The 20,754-nt window shown below is 43.2% G+C and overlaps 2 protein-coding genes and 1 non-coding gene across 5 annotated transcripts; 2 read left to right on the top strand and 1 right to left on the bottom strand.

Annotated features, from left to right (window-relative positions):
• The first annotated feature begins 2,185 nt into the window (after positions 1–2,185).
• On the top strand, positions 2,186–6,115 carry LOC115371570 (endosialin). The gene is made up of 3 exons (XM_030069023.1): positions 2,186–3,187; positions 4,311–4,848; positions 4,903–6,115. Exons 1-3 carry the CDS (start codon positions 2,746–2,748, stop codon positions 5,933–5,935), a joined length of 2,013 nt encoding a protein of 670 aa, XP_029924883.1. The 5' UTR covers positions 2,186–2,745; the 3' UTR covers positions 5,936–6,115.
• Positions 6,116–6,732: 617 nt separating this feature from the next.
• Positions 6,733–20,577, top strand: dpp3 (dipeptidyl-peptidase 3). 3 transcript variants are annotated; one of them, XM_030068939.1, is made up of 19 exons: positions 6,733–6,877; positions 7,986–8,144; positions 9,233–9,377; positions 9,499–9,588; positions 9,721–9,858; positions 10,984–11,058; positions 11,327–11,417; positions 11,682–11,812; positions 11,923–12,053; positions 13,406–13,464; positions 14,593–14,787; positions 14,910–15,022; positions 15,141–15,233; positions 15,552–15,614; positions 15,817–15,941; positions 16,300–16,420; positions 16,739–16,918; positions 18,478–18,640; positions 19,515–20,577. In XM_030068939.1, exons 1-19 carry the CDS (start codon positions 6,735–6,737, stop codon positions 19,658–19,660), a joined length of 2,361 nt encoding a protein of 786 aa, XP_029924799.1. In that variant the 5' UTR covers positions 6,733–6,734; the 3' UTR covers positions 19,661–20,577. The 3 variants fall into 3 exon arrangements, with proteins under 3 accessions (XP_029924799.1, XP_029924800.1, XP_029924801.1); XM_030068940.1 differs by lacking the exon at positions 6,733–6,877 and adding an exon at positions 7,087–7,176; XM_030068941.1 differs by lacking the exon at positions 6,733–6,877 and adding an exon at positions 7,129–7,179.
• Positions 6,769–6,850, bottom strand: trnas-gcu (transfer RNA serine (anticodon GCU)). The gene has a single exon. It is a non-coding gene; the product is annotated as a tRNA-Ser (tRNA).
• Positions 20,578–20,754: the final 177 nt, after the last annotated feature.

Genomic DNA, 20,754 nt, shown 5'->3' with positions numbered 1-20,754 from the left:
AAATACTTATTATAATCCCATTTAAGGGGCTATAATAAGTAAAAGGTGTGCTAGATAGTGGCTAGTTTGCCGATGTTGGCTAAAGGTTTCAGCAAGAGAAGCAGTCTTCTTGAGGGTTTTCACCGTGGTCTAAACGCTTGTGCATCACAGCAGGGCACAAATATTCAAATGTTCACAATTCTTTACTTAATTTCTGCTTTTGGACGACAGCCACAGGGCAATATATCTGCAGTGCTCAAGTAAATGTGACAGATTTGCATTGTAAAAAAATGCAAATCACCATAATTACCAGGTTGTTACTTCTCATATTGAATCTGAAACTTTTGTCTTTCTTCAAAGAAGTGAAAAAAAAAAATCTTCCAGATCAGGTAATCCTACATGTTGGAAATGCAGTTTGACTTGGAAGAAAATGACACAATTCAAGAAAACTCTGGAAACAAGTTGGCAACTCATCTAAAATGCACATTTTTCCCCCTTGATTTAAAAAGACCATGATTTTAAGACTGAATATGAGACTAGGAGAGTTGGTAAAGTGGAGATTTTTTTTTTTTTTTTTAAGTGCAACCGCCTACGGAATTACATTGTCACCAAAGCAACTAACCATAATTGCCATTTCATGCCGTGCTCGCCAAATGATGACAGCAACAGTGCAATGACCGCTCTGCTCCTTTCAAGCTCTGTGGATAAAGCTGTATAAACTGTGTGGTGGCAAGTAGCTTCAAGTTATACACACCTGATGAGCCTTGGTGCAAAACACATCATCTGCCTTTGCACACCTCAGCCTGGGTGTGTATGGTGGGCTTCACTTTATTTGCTCATACACACGTCTTTGCCCTTGGCTGGCTTAAATCTATAACATTCCCGTAAGGGCTTGAACCCCAGAATCACAGTCATTGGCTTAGCTTAATATTCTTTGGCTTGGCTCACTGCATAGCTACAAGCAAAGGAAAAAGACCCTTTTTTTTTTCAGTGGAAAATCCGATCCCAGTCTTTGACTCAGGTCCAGAGATATCGGTCACGGTGGATGGATTGTGTGATGCTGGTGGTAGAGGTACCCCCAATCTCCACTCCTGTTCCCCCTGCAACTGGGTTGAGAGGTCAGGCTGATGCACATCTGGCATTTCCTGTTTCCTCTCCTCCATATGCCTCGGAGTAGCAGCCACACACACACACACACACTGAGAAATATACACACATATACTCACACAAACACAGCTGTACTCATGCAGTGATTTAGCATAATGACAGTGTAACAATTGGCACACATGCACAAGCATAGACAGACAGACACACACACACACACACACACACACACACACAGCAGTCTTAGAGTCGAATAGGTATTTCTGTTCCATACTCAGAGGTTTCCATTGGACCATGCTGGTGTGGTAGTTGGTGGAGAGAGAGAGAGAGAGAGAGAGAGGGAGAGAGAGAGAGACAGACAGAGCAAAAAACAGAGAGGAGCTCGGCAGAAAAAAGAGAGAGGTTAAGAAAAAAGACGAGGAGAAAGAGAAAGAGAATGAGATAAAAGCAGTCAGGCAAAAAAAAAAAAAAAAAAAAACGAACGACCAACAGACAAAAATGATGTGACAAAGAGAACAAGAGAGAGAGACAGAGACAGAGAGAGAGAGAGAGAGAGAGAGAGAGAGAGAGAGAGAGAGAGAGAGAGAAAAGAGACAGACGGATGGAGAGGAGGGGGGAAGGACAATCTCTGCATCTCTCTGGGCTGACAAACACTTTCCACTCCTGTGGATGCTGTGTGCAGCATACAGTACTTGCATATGTGTGTGTGTGTGTGTGTATGTGTGTGTGTGTGCGTGCATGCATAGACGAGATGGGGGGACGGAATGGTGCCGTATGGTTTTCATAACTCTCTGAGGGTTTTCAATTCAGCTACCCCCCCCCCACCCCCCCAAATCTCCCAACCCCTCCAGCCTGCCCTTATACACTCACACACATTACCAGCCCCCTCTTCCAAAAACACACAATTCTTTTTCCTCTACGTAGCCTTCCCCCCATGCCTCCCTCCCTCCCCCTCTCTCTCTCTCTCTGTCTGAGGTTCAGTCAGAAAGCCAACGTTGCAGAGGCAAGGGAGCCCAGGCAGGATCAGATAGGGTAGAGAAGGTTTCTGCAGCTGAAATCCAAGAGACTCATACTGGACTCCTGTGAGCCCTAGCACACTCAGCAGAAGGGCTGACTGCTCTGGTCAAATACATTGACCTCTGTGACCCTCTCCTTTGTCTCGACTGGCACTTTGCTGGACTTCACTGGACTCTTGCTGGACTCAACTGGACTTCAAAAGGATTCTATCAGATTGCATTGGATTGTGCCAGTTTCTGCTAGGGTCTGCTGAGTGCTACTTTGCTGTGGCAGTCCAGTCTGCTTTGCTTGGTTATGTCACAGTGCTGATAAATGGAGGCTGATTAAAGCTGCACTGCCGGGCTACTGGTCTGAGAGTTTGGTCAATCCAAAGTAAATGAAGGTAAATTAGTTTTGGACCGGTTTGTTAGCGTCAGAGGATAATAATACAATTGTATTAATTTCAGATTGAAGAGAAGGTTTGAAAAAGTCTGGGTTGGCAAGTTGAAGTTTGGAAAAGTAATTAGAGTGGGTGGGTCTGGGTCAGACATTGCAGACTGGTTAGCAGGGGTTAGAAAAGGTGGTCAGGAAGTATCTTTAGTTAGTTTGTTTGCTTGGACGGTAAGCCTGGATCATTCATTTGAATGTTGGCCTAGTTCAACATTCATGTCTTGGTGGAGGATGAGAAAGATAATCAGGAGCAGGAGCAGCAGCAGCAGCGGTAGCATGAGTCTCCTGTGTGTCCTTTGGCTGCTGATGGTCTGTGTGGCCCCTGGGAGCCGAGGCCAGAGACTCGGAGAGACGGAGGGCGAGCAGCCAGCAGCCAAGGCTCAACTGGCGGAGAAGGACGTACTGTGCCACCAGAGGGGATGCTACGCTGTCTTCCTCCAGAGGAGAATGTTCCGGGAGGCTGGCCGCAGCTGCCGTGAGCGAGGTGGGACCCTGGCAACCATGCATAACAGCGAGGCGGCAAGTGTGGTTCATGAGCTGCTGTCCTCTGTCGAGCCACAGGGGACGAGACCTCGGCTTCGCCTCTGGATTGGGCTGCACCGACTGTCACGCCAGTGTTCCAGCACACGGCCCCTCCGAGGATTCGTCTGGGTCACAGGCAAAGTTTTGACCTTTGATCTTTTGCTCAATCTGTTGCTATTGTTCCCCTTTATCACATAGTCACACAGTTTGTGGGATGTATTCTTAAAGTATGTATTTTGGTCATTTTCAACTAAACTGAACTAAACTAAAAATAGTGAAGACAGACTGCAGAGAAGCAGATAACAGTTTCCCAGACGATTAATCTTCTAAGTTTGCCCACTAGTCAGATTTTTAAGATCAGAGCATTCCAAGGTAGCCACCGAGGACAACATAAGACTTTCCAGAAGACTCATCTTCTGGAATTCTGTGAGACACACTAATTGGGGTTAATATGGTCGAAATTTTTTTAGCCATTTAATTAACTAATTGACTAGTTTGGTTCTTTCAGCATGCTTCCAACCTGACCTACCCCAAACTCAAGCTCAGATGCTAGATTTATTGCAGCACACAACATTTAATAAATACATGTGGATACTCAACATGGAAACATGCAAACTCAATATTTACATGTATTTATGCTTTTGCCAAATGTATACAAACACTGTTGGGGGTAGATTCATATACTGTCAGCTTAGGTAATCATGGCCCACTCCACCCCCTAAATCATCCTTCATATCTTCGTCCCCAGGTCTGCTTTCAGTCTTCTGCACTGGATGGATAATGCATTAAGTCCTTTCTTTAACAGTTACAGAGCAGGCGAGACAGGGGAAATTCAATCGCCTCTTGACCTCACTGCTACCCCTAAATCTGATTTAGTCATCAACCAAACTAACGCAACAAAGAGCAGATGCACACAATCACTTGTATGCCTCAAGAATCTACCTTGGCCTTCAGTTGTAAAAGGAAATTTCAACTAAATCAGAGTGACAAGGGTTAAGTATAGCAACTTAAGATTGCTGGTTGGTTTCATCATGCTGAAAATGTGGGGAAATCATTAACTGCAGACTAATCCTAAAATATCAAACTATGTGTGTCGTATAGACTTGATGTGATACCTGACATGCGAGAATTAAAAAAAACAGACAGATTAAAATAAAAAGAGAGCAGCAGAGGAAGAAGAAAATAGAAGAATGAAACATAAAGAGAAAGACAAAGCGTTCTTGGTGCTGACTGTAGCTCTTGTTTTTATTCTCTAACAGGAGACCAGGATGGCCAGTACACCAACTGGCTTCGTGATGAGACCCCTGGGCCTTGCCCGGCCCCCCGCTGTGTGGCAATGACAGTGCACACCACTGAGAGTGCACGTGAGAGTAATGACAATTTTGGCTGGATGGATGGCTCCTGTGGGCTGGCCCTCGACGGATACGTTTGCCAGTACAATTACAAAGAAATGTGTCCTCCTCTGGAAAATGAGGGCGGAGGCCCTGCAGTATACACCACACCGTTTCACCTGGTCAGCACCCTGTTGACTCATGTTCCTTTTGGATCAGTGGCCACTCTGCCCTGCCCTGCCGACAGCTCGGACCCAGAGGCTCCTGCTGAGCAGACCGTTCTGTGTATGGACAAGGGCGATGATACAGTGGGCTGGTCCAGGGAAGCACCCCTCTGTTCATCTGATGCAGCTCCACGCAACCAGGACTGGTGTAGCGGGGACCACGGATGCGAGCAGCACTGCCAGAACACAGACACAGATTATTACTGCTACTGTTCTGAGGGCTTTAAACTAGATGAGGACGGGTACGGCTGCAAGCCTGACCCCCTAAGCCAAACTGATCCTCCGGACTCCTCCAGCCCCACCAGCCAGCCTCAGATCAACCCAGCCTGTGTGGCGGCGGGGTGTGAGTACAACTGTGTGGACACGCCTCGGGGTGTCCGCTGCACATGCCCCCCAGGCTACCAAGTAGGTCCAGACGGCCGTGGGTGCTCTGACGTAGATGAGTGTCGCCAACAACCATGCCCGCAGCTCTGCGTCAACACCGCAGGGACTTTCCACTGCGCCTGTCACCCCGGGTACCAACCTGACGACGAGGGCGAGGGCGAATGCGTGGATGTGGATGAGTGCCTCGACGCGGCCACCTGCGAGGGCATCTGCGAAAACACAGTGGGGTCTTTCACCTGCCTGTGTGCTCCTGGTTATGAACGTGGGAGCGGCGGGGAGTGTGTGGATATCGACGAGTGTGTAGGGGAGTCGCCCTGTCAGCAGCAGTGTCTCAACTACATGGGAGGGTACCAGTGTTACTGTGACAACGGATATGACCTGCAATCAGATGGACTGTCCTGTCAGCCTTCACCTGAGGATGAAGAATATTCCACGTTGACCCCTGACCCCACTGATACCATCCGCCACCCTAATTTTGACTCCAACCTTAACCACGACCTCCCCTGGTCCACCTCATACACCCCTGACCCAAACTTTGAAAATGACCCTGACTTTGACTCTGACTGGCTGACAAAGACTCCCAATGAGCTGACCCCTGATGTGGCTCCACCGCCTCCTGCCTCAGATGACCACCTGAACCAAATGGACACCCTCGCCCCCAGACAGTATCACACCGTCCCACCCCCGACGCAAAAAGACAGCACCGGCAACCAGCTGGATAATGAGGCGGAAGCCAATAAGGCAGGGAAACGAAAGCATGACAAAAGCTGGCTGCTGGTTGCGCTGCTGGTGCCGCTGTGTGTGTTCCTGGTAGTGATGCTGGCTCTGGGCATCGTCTACTGCACTAGCTGTGCGGTTGACAAGAGCCAAAGCTTCTCAGACTGCTATCGCTGGATTCTCCCCGTAACGCCTCCTGAGGGGAGGGACAGCAAGCCCCAAGCATGAACCATAAAATAAATAAATACACGCACACACTTATGCACCCACATGCAATGTCTGTTAAAAATTCCTTAGCAGTGCTGAACCGGTCAGTAAATCTACTATTTGGATCTAAAGTACAGTTGACTGGCACTGCCAATTGTTGAGGAAAACTTTATAGGTCTGCCAGATTTTTTTTCTACTTTCTGTTGCACATCCTTGTAAATAAATCACTCTCTGATCATGTTTTTTTTTTTTTTTTTTTTTTTTTTTTTTTTTTAGATTTCAATAAAACCAATAAACTGATGAAATACTGTGTGGTTTATAAGACTATCAAGATTATATCAGAAAAAATATGTCTACCATGCACAGATGGAACATTTGTGTCAGCGAGTGTTTATGAGTGTGTTTATGAGTGTGTGTGTGTGTGTGTGTGTGCGTGCGTGCGTGCGTGCGTGCGTGCGTGCGTGCGTGCGTGCGTGTGAAAAATACAGTAAGACAGATGGAATTCATTGTCATAAGCCTAAGGCCTCTTTGCACAGATGTGCTGAGGTCCTGTTAACCTGTTACGAAGAAGACGAAGAAGACAGAGCAGGAGAAAGAGAAGAAGAATGTTCAAGCACCAGGAACTGAGTGAATTAGTTGGTTAGGCTGCTTGAAAATAGGAACACATGCCATGCATTACATGTGTAGCGCTGTATTATCGCGAGTTTTCAGCACGGTGACGACGGCGTGTGTTATAAGCTTGACAGTGTGCGTCCCCACACTGACCCGTCTTCTCTCTGCGGTCCAACACGCTGACACACACACTTACCTTGTTCCCAGGATGTTGCGGAACATCCGAATTTGGAAAAAGCTGTCGACGAGGATGGGATTCGAACCCACGCGTGCAGAGCACAATGGATTAGCAGTCCATCGCCTTAACCACTCGGCCACCTCGTCAGCTGCTGTCACCGTGTGGAGAAATTGGTAATTGTATACAGTCACACCAAAAATTAACTTCAATATCTTAGTATTTGGTCTAAAGTTGTGTACTTCCACTGTTATATACTTAATTTACACACGACATTGTTTTCGTAATGCCATAACTAGATTTTGGGTTTAAGGAGAACTTAAGGCACGACTGCTTGGTGATTGGCTAATTTTCCTATCAACTATATTATACGCTGTCTGATTGGCTGCGGGGCGGGTCTTGCGTTGAATGAATACAGGAAGTGTGTAGAGCGTGAGACTGCAATTTGACATTCGGTGCTGCAAACGAATACCAGGTAGCAGTATGTTGACTTTATATTCACTTTTATGCCTCTCGATTTGTTTTTAATCGCAGCTGACCAAACGCAGAGATTACCTGCACAGTATGTGTGTCTTTATGGGACGTGTTTAAGTTCTTAGCATACTTACCAGCTGGTTTAGCATGCTATGAGCTAACGTCATCATTAGCTAGTTTCGGTAGCCTAACATAGTTTTATTTAGTTGCCGACACGCTTCTGTTTAGCGCGGTTGCATTACTCCTAATTGCATGGGGGGTACAAACATGCATAGGGAATGAAAGCAGTCTCCAACGTGCTAGTTATCTTTTTTATTATTATTATTATTATTATTATTATTTTCATGTTATTTAGAGCCATAACGCTACAGAATATAACTCGTTGACTCCACTGTTGCTAGCTAACCGGCAGCTTCCTCTTGAATTAGTGCCATGGTCAGTTATGACAGGCTAAAGGTCAATGATTACAGAGGTTATTCCTTTATGATGTTTGAATTTTGTTCGATACGGTCAGTAACAGCTGGGTGTTTCAGCTTTGTCTGTGTCTGTGTCCTAGTTTCACTTTTAAGAAGGCAGAAATGTTAACAGTGTGACTACAGATTAAATCTCATCCTCTCATATAACCTGCTCATGCATCCTTCACTTCTGTGCCCACTTCCCTCATCCTTTCCTTCCTTTGCCTCCTAACATGACCTCTCCTTCCCTTCCTGTTTCCCCCTGCTCTCTCTCCCCTTCTTCTTCTTACTTCTTCTCACTCTCTCAATTCTCCATTTCTTTCTTTCCCCACCTCCCTTCCCCTTTCACTCTCAGCTCTTCATCACCGGCGGTAAATCTCAGATTGAAGATGGTGGACTCCCAGTACTACCTGCCAAATGACATTGGTATCGCTGCACTTGATTGTTGCGAGGCCTTCCGACTGCTTTCACCAAGGGAACGGATGTATGCCCACCACCTGTCACGTGCAGCCTGGTATGATACTACCTTTAGGTTGTGAGCCTGTCCAGTCAAGATTACAAGAATTCAAGAAATGAGATGGCTGGCATGGGACTGTGAATTATGCTGTTGTTAAGCACTCCAGGAACTTTCTCACCTGTTCTCTTTAAAGTAAAACATCTTTCATTCATGTCAGGTTCAGTGATGTAGGAATCATAAAGGAAATCCCACACACTGTCTCAAACCTTTAGATAGACCTAAAAAAACACAGGACAAGTTATTAATCCGCTCAGGATCTTCCTCAGGTCCTGAAGAGACCTTCCAGGAGACCCAAGGAAGATGCTGAGCGGATCAGGGCATTTTCCTATTTAATTAAGTTCTGGCTGCAGATTTGAGGGTTTAAGACAGTGTGTGGGATTCCCTTTATGACTTCTATGTGTCTTGTCTCTTATGCACCTGCTCCTAAAATCCTTTACTCACAAGTGTGCAGGAGTATTTTCTTACGCTCCATGATGCATAACTTATTTAGTTTCATTTTTGAATTGACTTATTCAGAAACATAGTTATGAATGTCATGGTTTTGAATTGACCTATCACAGCTGAAACACAAATACAGACTCAGTGGCCACTTTATAAGGTCCACCTGTACAATCTAATGCAGTTCAGTGCAACAGCTCTGCCATAAATTTTACCTTTTTAAGAAAGTTTATAATGTTCAGTTTTTGTTGACATTTTCAAATGTGTGAATTTGTTTCTATGTTTATTATCGAGGATGTAGTTTGCAGAGGTCTTGTGCTGGACTACATTATATTGAGAGGTGTTTCTAGTTTTTTGTCCTCCCTATTTATATATATGAGGGGGACAGAATATTGGAAACACATCTCAATAAAATGCAGTCCAGTACAGCAGCAGCACTAACTATGAGCTCAATGCCAAACATAGAACTGAATGAACACCTCTATTACTGTGGCAAAAAGAAAACCTGAGCACTATAGGCATCAGAAAAGTAAACTTTATGGCACAACAGTTGTATTGGATTGTATTAGATTGTGCAGGTGGAGTGTATTTTACTCATTTCTAGGGATTGTGCGACCACTGACAAAACAACCCTCTTGCTGTCCTAGGTATGGTGGTCTGGCTGTGCTGCTGCAGACGTCACCGGAGTCGGCAAACATCTTTGTCCTGCTCCAGAGAATTTTCCGGAAGCAGACGCCTGCTCAGCTGGAACAGGTCGCAACAGCAGTAGGACTCAGCTCTGAGGAGTACCTGGTACAGACTTTCTTTCCTCACGCATAAATGCACATGTGTATAGATGTTCATTATAAGATACACCAGATGAAAATGAGACTTTTTTTTTTTTTTTGTATGTCCATCTGTGTGATATATATAGGCCTTTTTGGTGTATGCAGCTGGTCTGTATGCCAACATGGGGAACTACAAATCCTTTGGAGACACCAAGTTCATCCCAAATCTGCCCAAGGTAAGATGTCCTGTTATACCAGACTGAAAATGATGATTTCACTTTTTTATAAATTGAATGGTGTAGATATCTAATTAGCATTTCTTTGCTTCAGATGTATTTTAACTTGTCTGTGTGTGTTGCACAACCCAGGACAAGCTGAAAGCTCTGGTTTGGGCCAGCCAGGCATTTCAGGATCAACCTGGTGAGATGGAGGCTCTGTGGAACAGCTGCTCCTGTCCCCTGTACTCCCTGGAAGACAGACAGAAACAGCTGGGGCTGGGCGACAAGGTGGGAGCTTGTGATATCAAATGAAGAACTCAAGGCAACTTGGGTCATGTGCTATTTTTGTTTTGAGATTTATTTGTCCTTTATTTAGCCAGGAAGGTCCTCGTCCCAATCCCACTCCTATTCCCATTCCTTCTTCCAGGGAATCCTGGTCTTATGAAGCTCCTAATGAATCCTCAACCTAATAGCTGGCTTTGTTACTGTCGTTCTGTTATGTTCTTTGGAAAAGCAGATAATCACAGGGAAAAATGTTTTTCTAAAGGGTTTCCACAGGCCCTGGGATTTTCAGTTAGTGTTAAATAAGTGTCTATTTACGTTCAGCAATTTTTTCTCATTTGTTATTATTATTAAAGCTTTGTGTTTTATCAGATGCAAAACAAACAAACCAAAAAAAAACAACAGTATTGGCATTTTGTCAGCCATCGGCCACCTTGTACTCACCTTCTAAATATTGGCATCGGCCATTGAAAAACCCATCTCAGCCCAACACTAGTATGATCTGAAGTTAACTGAAGGACGGGGGAAAAGGCACAGAGGGAAGTGTTGAAGCTTTGCGTGGCTTTGGCAGATTATTTGATCTGTGAGGTGAACAGTGGGTGGCTTTGGCTCAGATAAGTAAGTTTTGTCCTCTCTGGCGGACAAACAGAAACAATGAGGGTTGAGACTTGAACTGGGCAATAAGAAACAGACATTTTCAAACATTAGGTAATATGAGTCGGAGGAATGTTTACCTCCACCAGTGAAGCTGGACTACTTCCATGTGTCCATTTTTTTTATATAAAAGGCATGTCTCCGTTTATCAAGGAGATTCTTCCAAAAGCCCTTAGGATTCTTCTACCTCTCTTGAACTCTCTTCCATTTCCTGAAATCCCATCCCCCCAAAATCTAATTTTCTTATTTCCTATGTATCATTTAATCTAAATATAAATTGCCTTTTTTGGCATCTTTGAGCAGCATGTGAAAAGGTCTGGAGGCTGCGACTGGAGAACAGCTGCTGTTATGTTCACGGTGCTTACAATCAGTGTGCATGCATATTTATAGGAGGCTGTGTGTGTGTGTGTATATGAATAAATACATAAAGTGACTTTGCCTTGGCTCATAAAATAATTTTCAGCATCTTCTCTCCAGGGCATTACCACCTACTTCTCAGGGAACTGTGGTCTGGAGGACGCTGAGCTGGCTCAGAAGTTCCTCGACTCGCAAGTAAGCTATTGTCACACCTAAAATCACTTTACTCTCTTCATCCCACTTTTCTTGTCACAATCTGTAGTTTTCTGTTCCTTCTTCTTACTCTTACCATCTGTCCTCTGTTCTGAGAGACTCTGTTGTCATAACCTTGTAATTTTCTCATACTCTTTTCTTTCCTCATTTTGATGGTGTCTGCTATCTCGCTTTGAATTTCTTTTCTCATTCTGTGATTCTTCCTCTTTGATTCTGCTCACCCTCAGCTGTGTTTCTGCTCCGTCTCTAGAACCTGTCTGCCTACAACACTCGTCTGTTCAAGAGGGAGAACGGAGGGAAAGCCTGCTATGAGGTCCGCTTGGCGTCAGCCGTGCAGAAAGGTCAGAGCCAGAGGGTTCCTTGTTGTCTTTTTTTGACAGTGCAGTTGTCAGTTGTTCTCAGTTTGAGTGGTAAATGACGATCACATACATTTTTATCTTTTTGCACCTATGAGGAATTTGTTTATATATCACATATCATTCAGACTTCACATGCTAGATACGTAGTCACACACAGAGTGATTATGGATGAGTGCATATCGAGGGAAAGAATTCATGTTGTTGTTGATGCTGCCATTACTAAAAAGCTACAACACTGCTGTGTAGATTGTGCAATGGATGGAGAGAGCGACTCGCACTGTGGCAACTTCAACTTTGAAGAAAAAGAGTTCACAGTGAAAAGGGGAGACTATGCTCCCCTCATGGAGAAAGTCAGCTACTACGTCCAACAGGCACAGGTGAGAGGGTATTGGGAATTCATCTTCATGCAAGTGGATACAATTGACAAATAGTTTTTCTGCTCTTCCTGACGGCATGAATGTTGTACCCTTTTCCTAATAACTCACAGGCCCATGCTGCCAACGACAACCAGAAAAAGATGCTGGAGGAATACAGACGTAGCTTTACCTTTGGCTCGATTGAAGCCCATAAAGAGGGCTCACGCTACTGGATCAAAGACAAGGGACCAATCGTAGAGAGGTGAGGACACAAAACAGTGATGCTTAGAAGTAGGGCTGGGCAATATAGACAAATCAAGTATCACAATACCTTTGACTGAATACTTCGACATCAGTATTGTGATCATACTGGAGGGATGACTATTGGGGCTTTCGTAAGATATTTAAATATGACATTTTTTGATAAATAGACATTAGTAATGTGGATATGATGACCAAGCAGGTAGAGGCAAACAACGGAACAGCTTGAACAATTTCATTAGGTCAGAAAATTGCTTCTCTTTACTGGAATGCAGCCTGTAAAACCAGGAAAAGACGACATTATGATATCAAAAATGCCAGGCAACATCTTATCTCACATCACAATATTGATATAATATCGATATATTGCTCAGCCCTACTTAGAGGTTTACACAATGTGTGTACATTAACTTTCCTCCTCAGCAAAAGAGGATCTGACATCGCCTGCATATCTCTAAACATAATTGGGAGACAAACCTCCCGTCTTTGCATCTTTCCAGTTGTGATGAGTGTGTCTAGTTTTTGATTACCACTTGCAAAATGACACACATTTTCCTTGCATGTTTTGAAGTATTGATTGTTCTTTCTTTCTTTTTTTTTTATTAAAAGGCAAACAGTTGCACACATAGTATTTAACACTGCTTACAGGGTAGAAATTAAAAAACACGTCATTTTCAAAAAAAAAATGTGTTAGTGAATTGTTCAGACAGAGTAACACAGCACTCACAGCACTCCTCACTTTTACTTTCAATTTAGTAGCACTTGTGTAAATCTTTGAAAAATAAATGGAAGCTTACACAGAAGTTTCACAGTAGAGTCCAACCAATATATATCAGTTCAGATAGTATTACCAACCGATATTGACTCACCACTGATATATCAGTAATGGTCTATGTGTTGGCTGATATTGCAGCCAGCACATACTGTTTATAATACTTTGTGTAGCCTTGAGTTGGCAAAGTAGCAAATTGCAGCTGAGCAGATGGTGGTACAGATTGTGCTTCAGAAAGTTTATTGTTCAACTGCAGAATATCCAGCCTTTAGTACATACCTGTATTGCAACTATTTGATCAACAAGTTTGATGATTCCTTGAGACAAAATGGTATAAGTTTTCCTGCATGAGTGATATATCCTTATTATGGCCAATACGCCCTTATTAGGGTTTTTTCCCCACTCCTCCCTAAGAGTGGAGTTATTTGGGCCCTAGTTTACAGTGTGATCCTTTCTCCATCTGTTAAATGCTGGTTTCTTCTCTTGCCTTAATCTCTGAAATGATTTTCCAAGTTGCTCTTCAGTTCTCACATTTCATGTCCTCTTTCACACCCTCTCCACCCTTTCCTCTGCTCTCCCAGTTATATAGGTTTCATAGAGAGCTACAGAGATCCATTTGGCTCCAGGGGAGAGTTTGAAGGTAACTGCTGTTCATTCACTGTGCTGATCAGTGATATTATTGTGTATGCTGTGATATAAATAGTGATATCATGGGCCTCTGCAGGCTTTGCATATGTAGCGTTACAAAAGTATAAATGCAGCTATTAAGTGTGAGAAGTGTGGTGCTGTAGGGAAACTGTTAAGCCTCGTTGACGTGAGGCATCTGCCCTACCGAAGTGTGCTCAATCAAAACATCGACTGCATTTCATTAGTGGGTTAACTCGCCCTTGTTGACTCCCTCTCGACACTTGCCCTCAGGGGAATCCCCGCTGCTTTTATGAGTGTCGTTCCATTTGTATGAAAAACTGAGGTGAGTTTGGTGAGATCAGTCCTCATAGAGCAGAGGGAATGAGTCAACAATAATGGTCACTCCAGAGGTGAATATTACCCACAGTGCATTGCAGTTATCCATTATTTCTGATGCAGCGTCAACTTGTATGAAGGGCAAATGATAATGTGTAAGTAAACAACCCCAATATCCATATAGATACAGCAGTCCTCTAGAAATGCAATTAGTCTAATGATCAGAAAACAGAATTTTCAACTGTAAAACACCAAATTGACAAATGCGGATGTATCACAATCATCTGTAGAAAACAAAATGGCTTGGTTTCCCTGAGGTCTTTCTGCCTGTAAAAAGCAACAACACGTCACTGACTGCCTACAAAGGCAAGTTTGTTCCATTTAAAACCCTCACTCTTCTCCAACTCACTTCCTCTCTGAGATATGTGGCCTTTGCGTGACTTCTGTTGTTACGTATCATCAAGGGCTGAGCAGAAGTTAACGAGAGGAAATTAAACAACTAATGAAATGCAGCAACTGAATCCTCCAGGGTATAGCTGATCCTGACATCTGACTTGCCTGTAAAGAGGCACAAGTGAAAATATGTATTTTCCTTAAGGGATCCATAAAGGGTCTCACACAATAAAGGAATAGGATTGTGGTTTGGTGATGTGATAAATCACTGACGTGACCTAAGGCAATTTCAAAAGTGATTGTCAAGTTTTAGCGGAGCTGCAAACAGTCATCTCTTATCCCACAAGTATTTTTTTTGTTTCTTTCTGTGGCCAAAACATTTTTTAACCATGATGTCGTGGTGTTACGCCAGGGTTTGTGGCGGTTGTGAACAAGGCGATGAGCGAGCGTTTTGCCAAGCTGGTGAGCTCAGCAGAAATCCTGCTCCCTGAGCTGCCGTGGCCCAGGGACTTTGAAAAGGACATTTTCCTCAAACCGGACTTCACATCCCTGGATGTCCTCACCTTTGCTGGCAGTGGAATACCAGCTGGCATCAACATCCCAAACTGTACGTTCACAGAGACAGACAATAACAGCACAGTTTAGTTGGTGCAGCCTTGATATTTTTCAGCCTAGTTTGCTATGTTGCAAATTATAACGGTGTTTCTTTGTGTGCATGTGTGTGTATAGATGATGACATTAGACAGTCAGAGGGCTTCAAAAACGTGTCGCTAGGCAACGTGCTTGCTGTAGCTTATGCTACACAAAAAGACAAACTCACCTTTCTGGAGGAGGAGGACAAGGTAAAAGCACAGAAACACACTCTCCCACTTCTCTCTCCTGGGAACTCTGTCTTTCTTACTCACAATTACATACATTTTCCTCTGTGTGTGTGTGTGTGTGTGTGTGTGTGTGTGTCAGGATGTGTATATAAAGTGGAAAGGCCCATCATTTGAGGTGCAGGTTGGACTTCATGAGCTGTTGGGCCATGGCAGTGGCAAGCTGTTTGTCCAGGTCAGTTATAGACAAAAACATACACAGCGCTGAACAAACTGCTCAAATCACTTGTAGTCACAAGTGAACATACACAAGTAATCACTTATTAGCAGCCATAGCAAACTGGGTTTCTACAATTTGCAGTTGATGAAAAATGAACTACTGATAATTAATTTGTGAAACTAATTTAGACAACTTAATCAGTTTCTGCTGATATAGATATACGATTTTGTTTCTTTCTCCTTGTAATTAAAAACACACATTTAAGATTTGGTTGCTGTTCTGTGGGACTGGTTGAGTGTTTTCTGAGAGCTGTGCATCCTCCTCCCTCTACAGGATGACAAGGGCAAGTTCAACTTTGACCAGAGCAAAGTGATCAACCCGGAGACCGGGGAACAGGTGAGGGTGTGTGTGTGTGTGTGTGTGTGTGTGTGTGTGTGTGTGCGCGCGCGTGCGCGTGTGTGTGTGTGTGTGCACGCATGTGTGCGCGTGCGCGTGCGCCTGTGCGTGTATCTGCTCCGTGATGCCAAAGCCACAGCTGTGGTTCAGATATCTTCAGCTGGTGAAAAGAGACAAACAAACGTGCTAATGTGTCCTGTAGGTGTCCAGTTGGTATCGGGGCAGTGAGACCTGGGATAGTAAATTCTCCACCATTGCCTCTTCGTATGAAGAATGCCGTGCTGAATGTGTTGGGCTCTACCTCTGTCTCAACCAGCAAGTACTCAGGTATGTGACGCATTGTTAGTAACCCGCTCTGTGTGGCTCTGTTTCTCTTTGTCTGTGATGTACAGTGCCCTTACATGTAATGGAGCAGTTCACCCAAAATGGAGGGTGTTATTTATTTGTCCAGTTGTCACACACATTTTCTCAGACATCATTGCCAGGATTTTGATGAAACTTGGGCAGATTTTGCATCTGACTGTTACATTTTGGCATTTTTAAAGTTAAACTGATTAACTTAAGTTGGACCACAACAATTAGGATGTCAATTCAAGGTTACATGTGACTGATTTGCCATGAGAGCGGCTGCATCATTCATGCGCACCAACATGTTTGCTGTTGCCTTTTGCTGCCTGTTTTTCAGTATCTTCGGCCATGAAGGTCAGGATGCAGAGGACGTGGTGTACATCAACTGGCTGAACATGGTCCGAGCCGGCCTGCTGGGCCTGGAGTTTTACACACCAGAAAGCAAGAGCTGGAGACAGGTAATCTGTCTTGCTCTTGCTCACTCATTTGTGTTTTAATTTTATCTGTTTTCTCTCTCACACTCCTCACTTGGGCTGGTTTGAAGCAGAGTAATAAGTCATAACATTTATATATTGCTTTTCGAATGAGTTGCAAAGGTTTTTGCAAACTGTTTACAAGACAAGTCGACATAGAGCATAAACTGTGTTTCTTACAGTCTGACTGTCCCAGTTTTATGTGTCTGTGTTTTTTCATATTACTTTTAAGTGTTTCTCACTGTTTACATGAATGTCAGGAGTTGAATTTTTCAACTGTCTGTGTGTGTCTGTGTGTCTCAGGCCCACATGCAGGCTCGCTTTGTGATCCTGCGTGTGTTGCTGGAGGCCGGGGAGGGCCTGGTGGGCCTCGAGGAGATGACAGGACAGGACGGCAGGCCTGATGCTCGGATCACACTGGACCGCAGCAAGATCCACACTGTGGGCAAGAACGCCATCCACAGGTTCCTCTGCAAACTGCAGGTATATCTGCTCTGTTTACATTGCACGTTTAAAGAGTTCGTCCAGATTTTTTGAATTGAGGTTGTATGAGGTACCAATCTATACTCAGTGTGTTACCTAAAATGTACTGCTGTGGAAGGGGGGCAGAGGCAAAACATATTTTAGCCATCTGAAAAAAAGGCCCAGCTAAAGAACAGTCACTTTAAGTGTACACTATATTTAGAATATTTTCACCTCATTACTGTGCCATTGGACAGCCCTTTCCTTTGGCGCTGCTTTTTCTATTTTTCAACTATAGGACTTCTGCAATCCCAAACATAGGCGCAGCTGTGCCACACACTGTATTACACCGCTTTTTGGGTCAGAGCTGCACAGCTGCACTTAAACGCATACTGATTTTTTTTTTTTTTTTAAGTTGGGCTTTTTTTAGGTAGCTAAAATATGTATTGCTTCTGCTTACTTCCATAGCATGGCATTGCTAGGCCTCTGTGGTTGTACTGCTGTCTGCTTTTAGATGCTGCTAAGAAACCTGAAATGTGAGGTTAATGTCAGATTTGTGAGGACTGAATGCAATGCCAATTCTTGTATCCTTAAGTGTTTAACTTGACCAAAACTAGTAGAAAATAATGCAGTATTAGAACAAGTTATCTGCTGCCTAGAGACTTTGCACATCTTTTTATTAACCCTCTGAACCCCAAGCAGTTTTGGGGCGTTTTCTGCTCCCCTCACATTTTGGCTCACTGTGGGCTTGTTTTTCACTGCAATTACAAGTGCTGCACCTCTATGGAAACAGCACAGCTGTGGCTATCACCTGAAGCCATTCAAAAATGTCTTTCACACAGTATAAAAGAGTTATAGTGCCATAAATAATAAAAAAATAAAAAGGGCAAACTGATTTTTTTGGATAATTTATTTTACAAAAATCGAGAAAAACTGGAATAAATGTACAGAATATTTTTTCAGGTGCCCACAAGTGTCACTGATCCAGGAAAAAAAAAGTAGGGCTTCACATGATGTATTTCCTGAAATATTAACATTTTTCCAACCTGTATAAACTTAGGCGTTTTTACTGCCTTGTGCCCTTCCATGTTACTACTGCTGCCTGCACACTGAAATTCACTGAATTTTTGTCACGCGACTGTTGGGCTCACCTGAATCATTCAAGATGTCTCAGATCAGCTGAAGACAGCAGAATTTTCTGTTTTTTGAATGATCTGGATTGAGTAAACGACTATTTTTTGGCGAATTGTTGAATGAAGCATGTATAATAAAATGATTCGAATGAAAAATCGCTTTTTTAGCCTTAGTTTCGTCCTTTTTTCTACCGCTAAACCGAAGTCGGACATGTTGCATTCAGGTACCGTCGGAAAATTCAAATTCCGACGAAAAAATAGGTTTTTAAAGCTTCCAGCTATGATAAACGGTTGAATTTTGGCGATTTTTTAAAAAATACATGTCTTTCTATCCCGCCGGCGGGTTTGGGGTTCAGGGGGTTAAATTTGTCAGTTATTTGTCATCAGTTTATAGCTGGACTAGTTATAACACTTACACGACACTAACATGCTCTGACTGTCGTGCAGGTGTTCAAGTCGACAGCGGACGTGGAGGGCGGCCGGGCTCTCTACGACAGCTACTCAGCTGTCAGCGACGGTGGCTCTCACAACTTCCTGCGTCTCCGGGAGACGGTGCTGCTGAGGAAGGAAGCTCGCAAGATGTTTGTCCAGGCCAACACCAGAATTAACGGTATGTACCTGTTGCTGGGGGGTTGCTTGCCATAGACGCCCTCATACTCTCTACACCTTCAGCCTTTATTCTGCCGAGGACTTTCACTACACCAATGAGCTTTTGTCACGGCCGCACACTTTGTTTATTACATAGATTTGGGCAACCAGTGAAACTGTGCACGTGTGAACCGTCAACAAACTTATCCACTGAGAAGAGTTGGGTTTGACTGAGCTTTTGTTATTCCCTGGCTGTCAAAATTCAGTTAGAATTTCATCCTACATGTTTACTGCTGCTGTGATGTTATTTCATGAACAATGAATAGTTTGACTTGACAAGTGCATAATGGATAAAAAGTTTAATATAGTCATTTAAAATGAAAATGAAGGCAACCTTAAGAATTATATCTACACCGTTTAAATCATGAAGGGATATTTTTAATGGGTAAAAAATTATAAAAATGGAATATTGATGAATAGTGATGAGTTTGTATGAGGTTAATCAATGCCTGGAGGGGGTTATTTAGAAACTATAGCAACAAATCTCTCAAAAACAATTCTTGGAGAACGGTGGCTTTCAATGATGGTAAGCTCTCATTTAAAAGTAAAGATTTTCTTTTTTCTTCTCAAGTAATGCTTCCTTATTAGAGCTTGATAACTGAATTTTTTAAGTAATTAAAACAATGTAATGTTATAATAGGCAACAACAATGCAGTGAGAATACATGATTTAGTTGAAGCAAGTTTTGGTACAACTGAGTAATTCTTGTAAATATGCCCTATGTATTATCATCTCATTTTCCTGTCACTTTTTCTCATGTAGCAGACCAGACGGAGAGCACATAGAGCAAAACTAATTACTCTGTTTGTCTCTCTGCTTCTGTGTTTGGTTTCCAGGGGACAGTGTAGAGCTGGTGGAGTATGAGGGCAGTGCGGCAGGCTTGATTCGCTCCTTCATTGAGCGTTTCCAAGAAGACGCAGAGCAGCTGGAAGCTGACCTGTTGGAGCTGAACAAAAGAGACGCCCCCTGCTGGTGCTGTTAATGGTGCTGCCTTTGAGAATACCAACTGATATCTTTTTTTTTTATATGCATATACCATATGTGAAAGTAAGCTGAACTTTTTAAGGGTTAATTCACCACAAAAAACTGCAAAAGCACCATTATCTATTTAGGAGACATCTCTGATGAAACTGAATGAAAGGTTGTAGTGTAAACGAAGCAATAGCCCTGGAACAAATCTGCTATAGACATCAGCCAAAATTTCCCAGCCACAGTGTTGGTCCAACATCAGGTCTGCCTTTGATAAATAATAGAATCACTGTAGGATTATGATTGAATCAAATGAAGGAGCTAACAAATAATGCTACACCATCACTTTTAGATGCTTTCGGGAAGACTAGTTATTAAATAATGGAAGATTCACAGCTTTGAAATGTTGTCCAAGATAACACTGCCTGGAGTTGGAAAGAAAAGAGGTGAACATCTATAGTTGTCTCTCTCTTTCTGACCAATCCACAAACCTTTACATACTGTATCAACAATTACATGTTTTGTTTTGTCTAAACTCAAGATAAGAATAAGGCATGGGTTGAATTTTACAATGAACTTTCTGGGAGTTTTGAGCTTTGCAGCTTGGTCATAAAGCGAGTTATTAGTTCCACCATATTGCTGGATAACGTTTGGACCAGCTCATTTTTGCTGTTGCCTAGTTCCCCCGCTACTTCAACGTTGGGTGTAAGACATGATGTTAATTAGAAAGCAAAAGAATATGATCTTGTGCTGAGCGGTTCATCTTTGCAGGTCAGTAAACCTAAATAGGCTTTTTCTTTCCATGGAGATAAAGAGATCTTTGATGACTTGACCATACATGATTATGCTGTCTCTGGTAGGCATCAACCAGCTCTATATGTAACAAACTTGATGTATTGAATCTGCACAAATAAAAATTGTTTGATAAGATCCTGATGGCCTGGTTCTTCCTCACAAAAGTATACAGGATGACTGGAAAAATTAGCTCATTTATTAAATATAGTGGCTCCCAGTGAAGGACGCATGTTGCATTTATTTTACTTAGGCTATTTAACAAGCAGCCCTGATGCTTCAATGTGGCGTTTCCTCAAAATGGCACTTGCTTTG

This window comes from Myripristis murdjan, chromosome 14 (assembly GCF_902150065.1).
Source record: "Myripristis murdjan chromosome 14, fMyrMur1.1, whole genome shotgun sequence".
Lineage (NCBI taxonomy): Eukaryota > Metazoa > Chordata > Actinopteri > Holocentriformes > Holocentridae > Myripristis > Myripristis murdjan.
The sequence above is the reverse complement of the archived record's forward strand: the minus strand, read 5'-3'. Positions and strand labels throughout refer to the sequence as shown.

What these genes read in the sequence shown, in the direction of transcription:
- dpp3 (XM_030068939.1), top strand. Translation starts at nt 6,735, where the DNA reads ATGTTGCGGAACATCCGAATTTGGAAAAAGCTGTCGACGAGGATGGGA. An exon ending in GTCACCGTGTGGAGAAATTG is followed by an intron (nt 6,878 to 7,985) that starts GTAATTGTATAC and finishes TTTCACTCTCAG; the next exon opens with CTCTTCATCACCGGCGGTAA. An exon ending in ACTACGTCCAACAGGCACAG is followed by an intron (nt 11,813 to 11,922) that starts GTGAGAGGGTAT and finishes AATAACTCACAG; the next exon opens with GCCCATGCTGCCAACGACAA.
- LOC115371570 (XM_030069023.1), top strand. Translation starts at nt 2,746, where the DNA reads ATGTCTTGGTGGAGGATGAGAAAGATAATCAGGAGCAGGAGCAGCAGC. An exon ending in AGGATTCGTCTGGGTCACAG is followed by an intron (nt 3,188 to 4,310) that starts GCAAAGTTTTGA and finishes ATTCTCTAACAG; the next exon opens with GAGACCAGGATGGCCAGTAC. An exon ending in TTTAAACTAGATGAGGACGG is followed by an intron (nt 4,849 to 4,902) that starts GTACGGCTGCAA and finishes GGACTCCTCCAG; the next exon opens with CCCCACCAGCCAGCCTCAGA.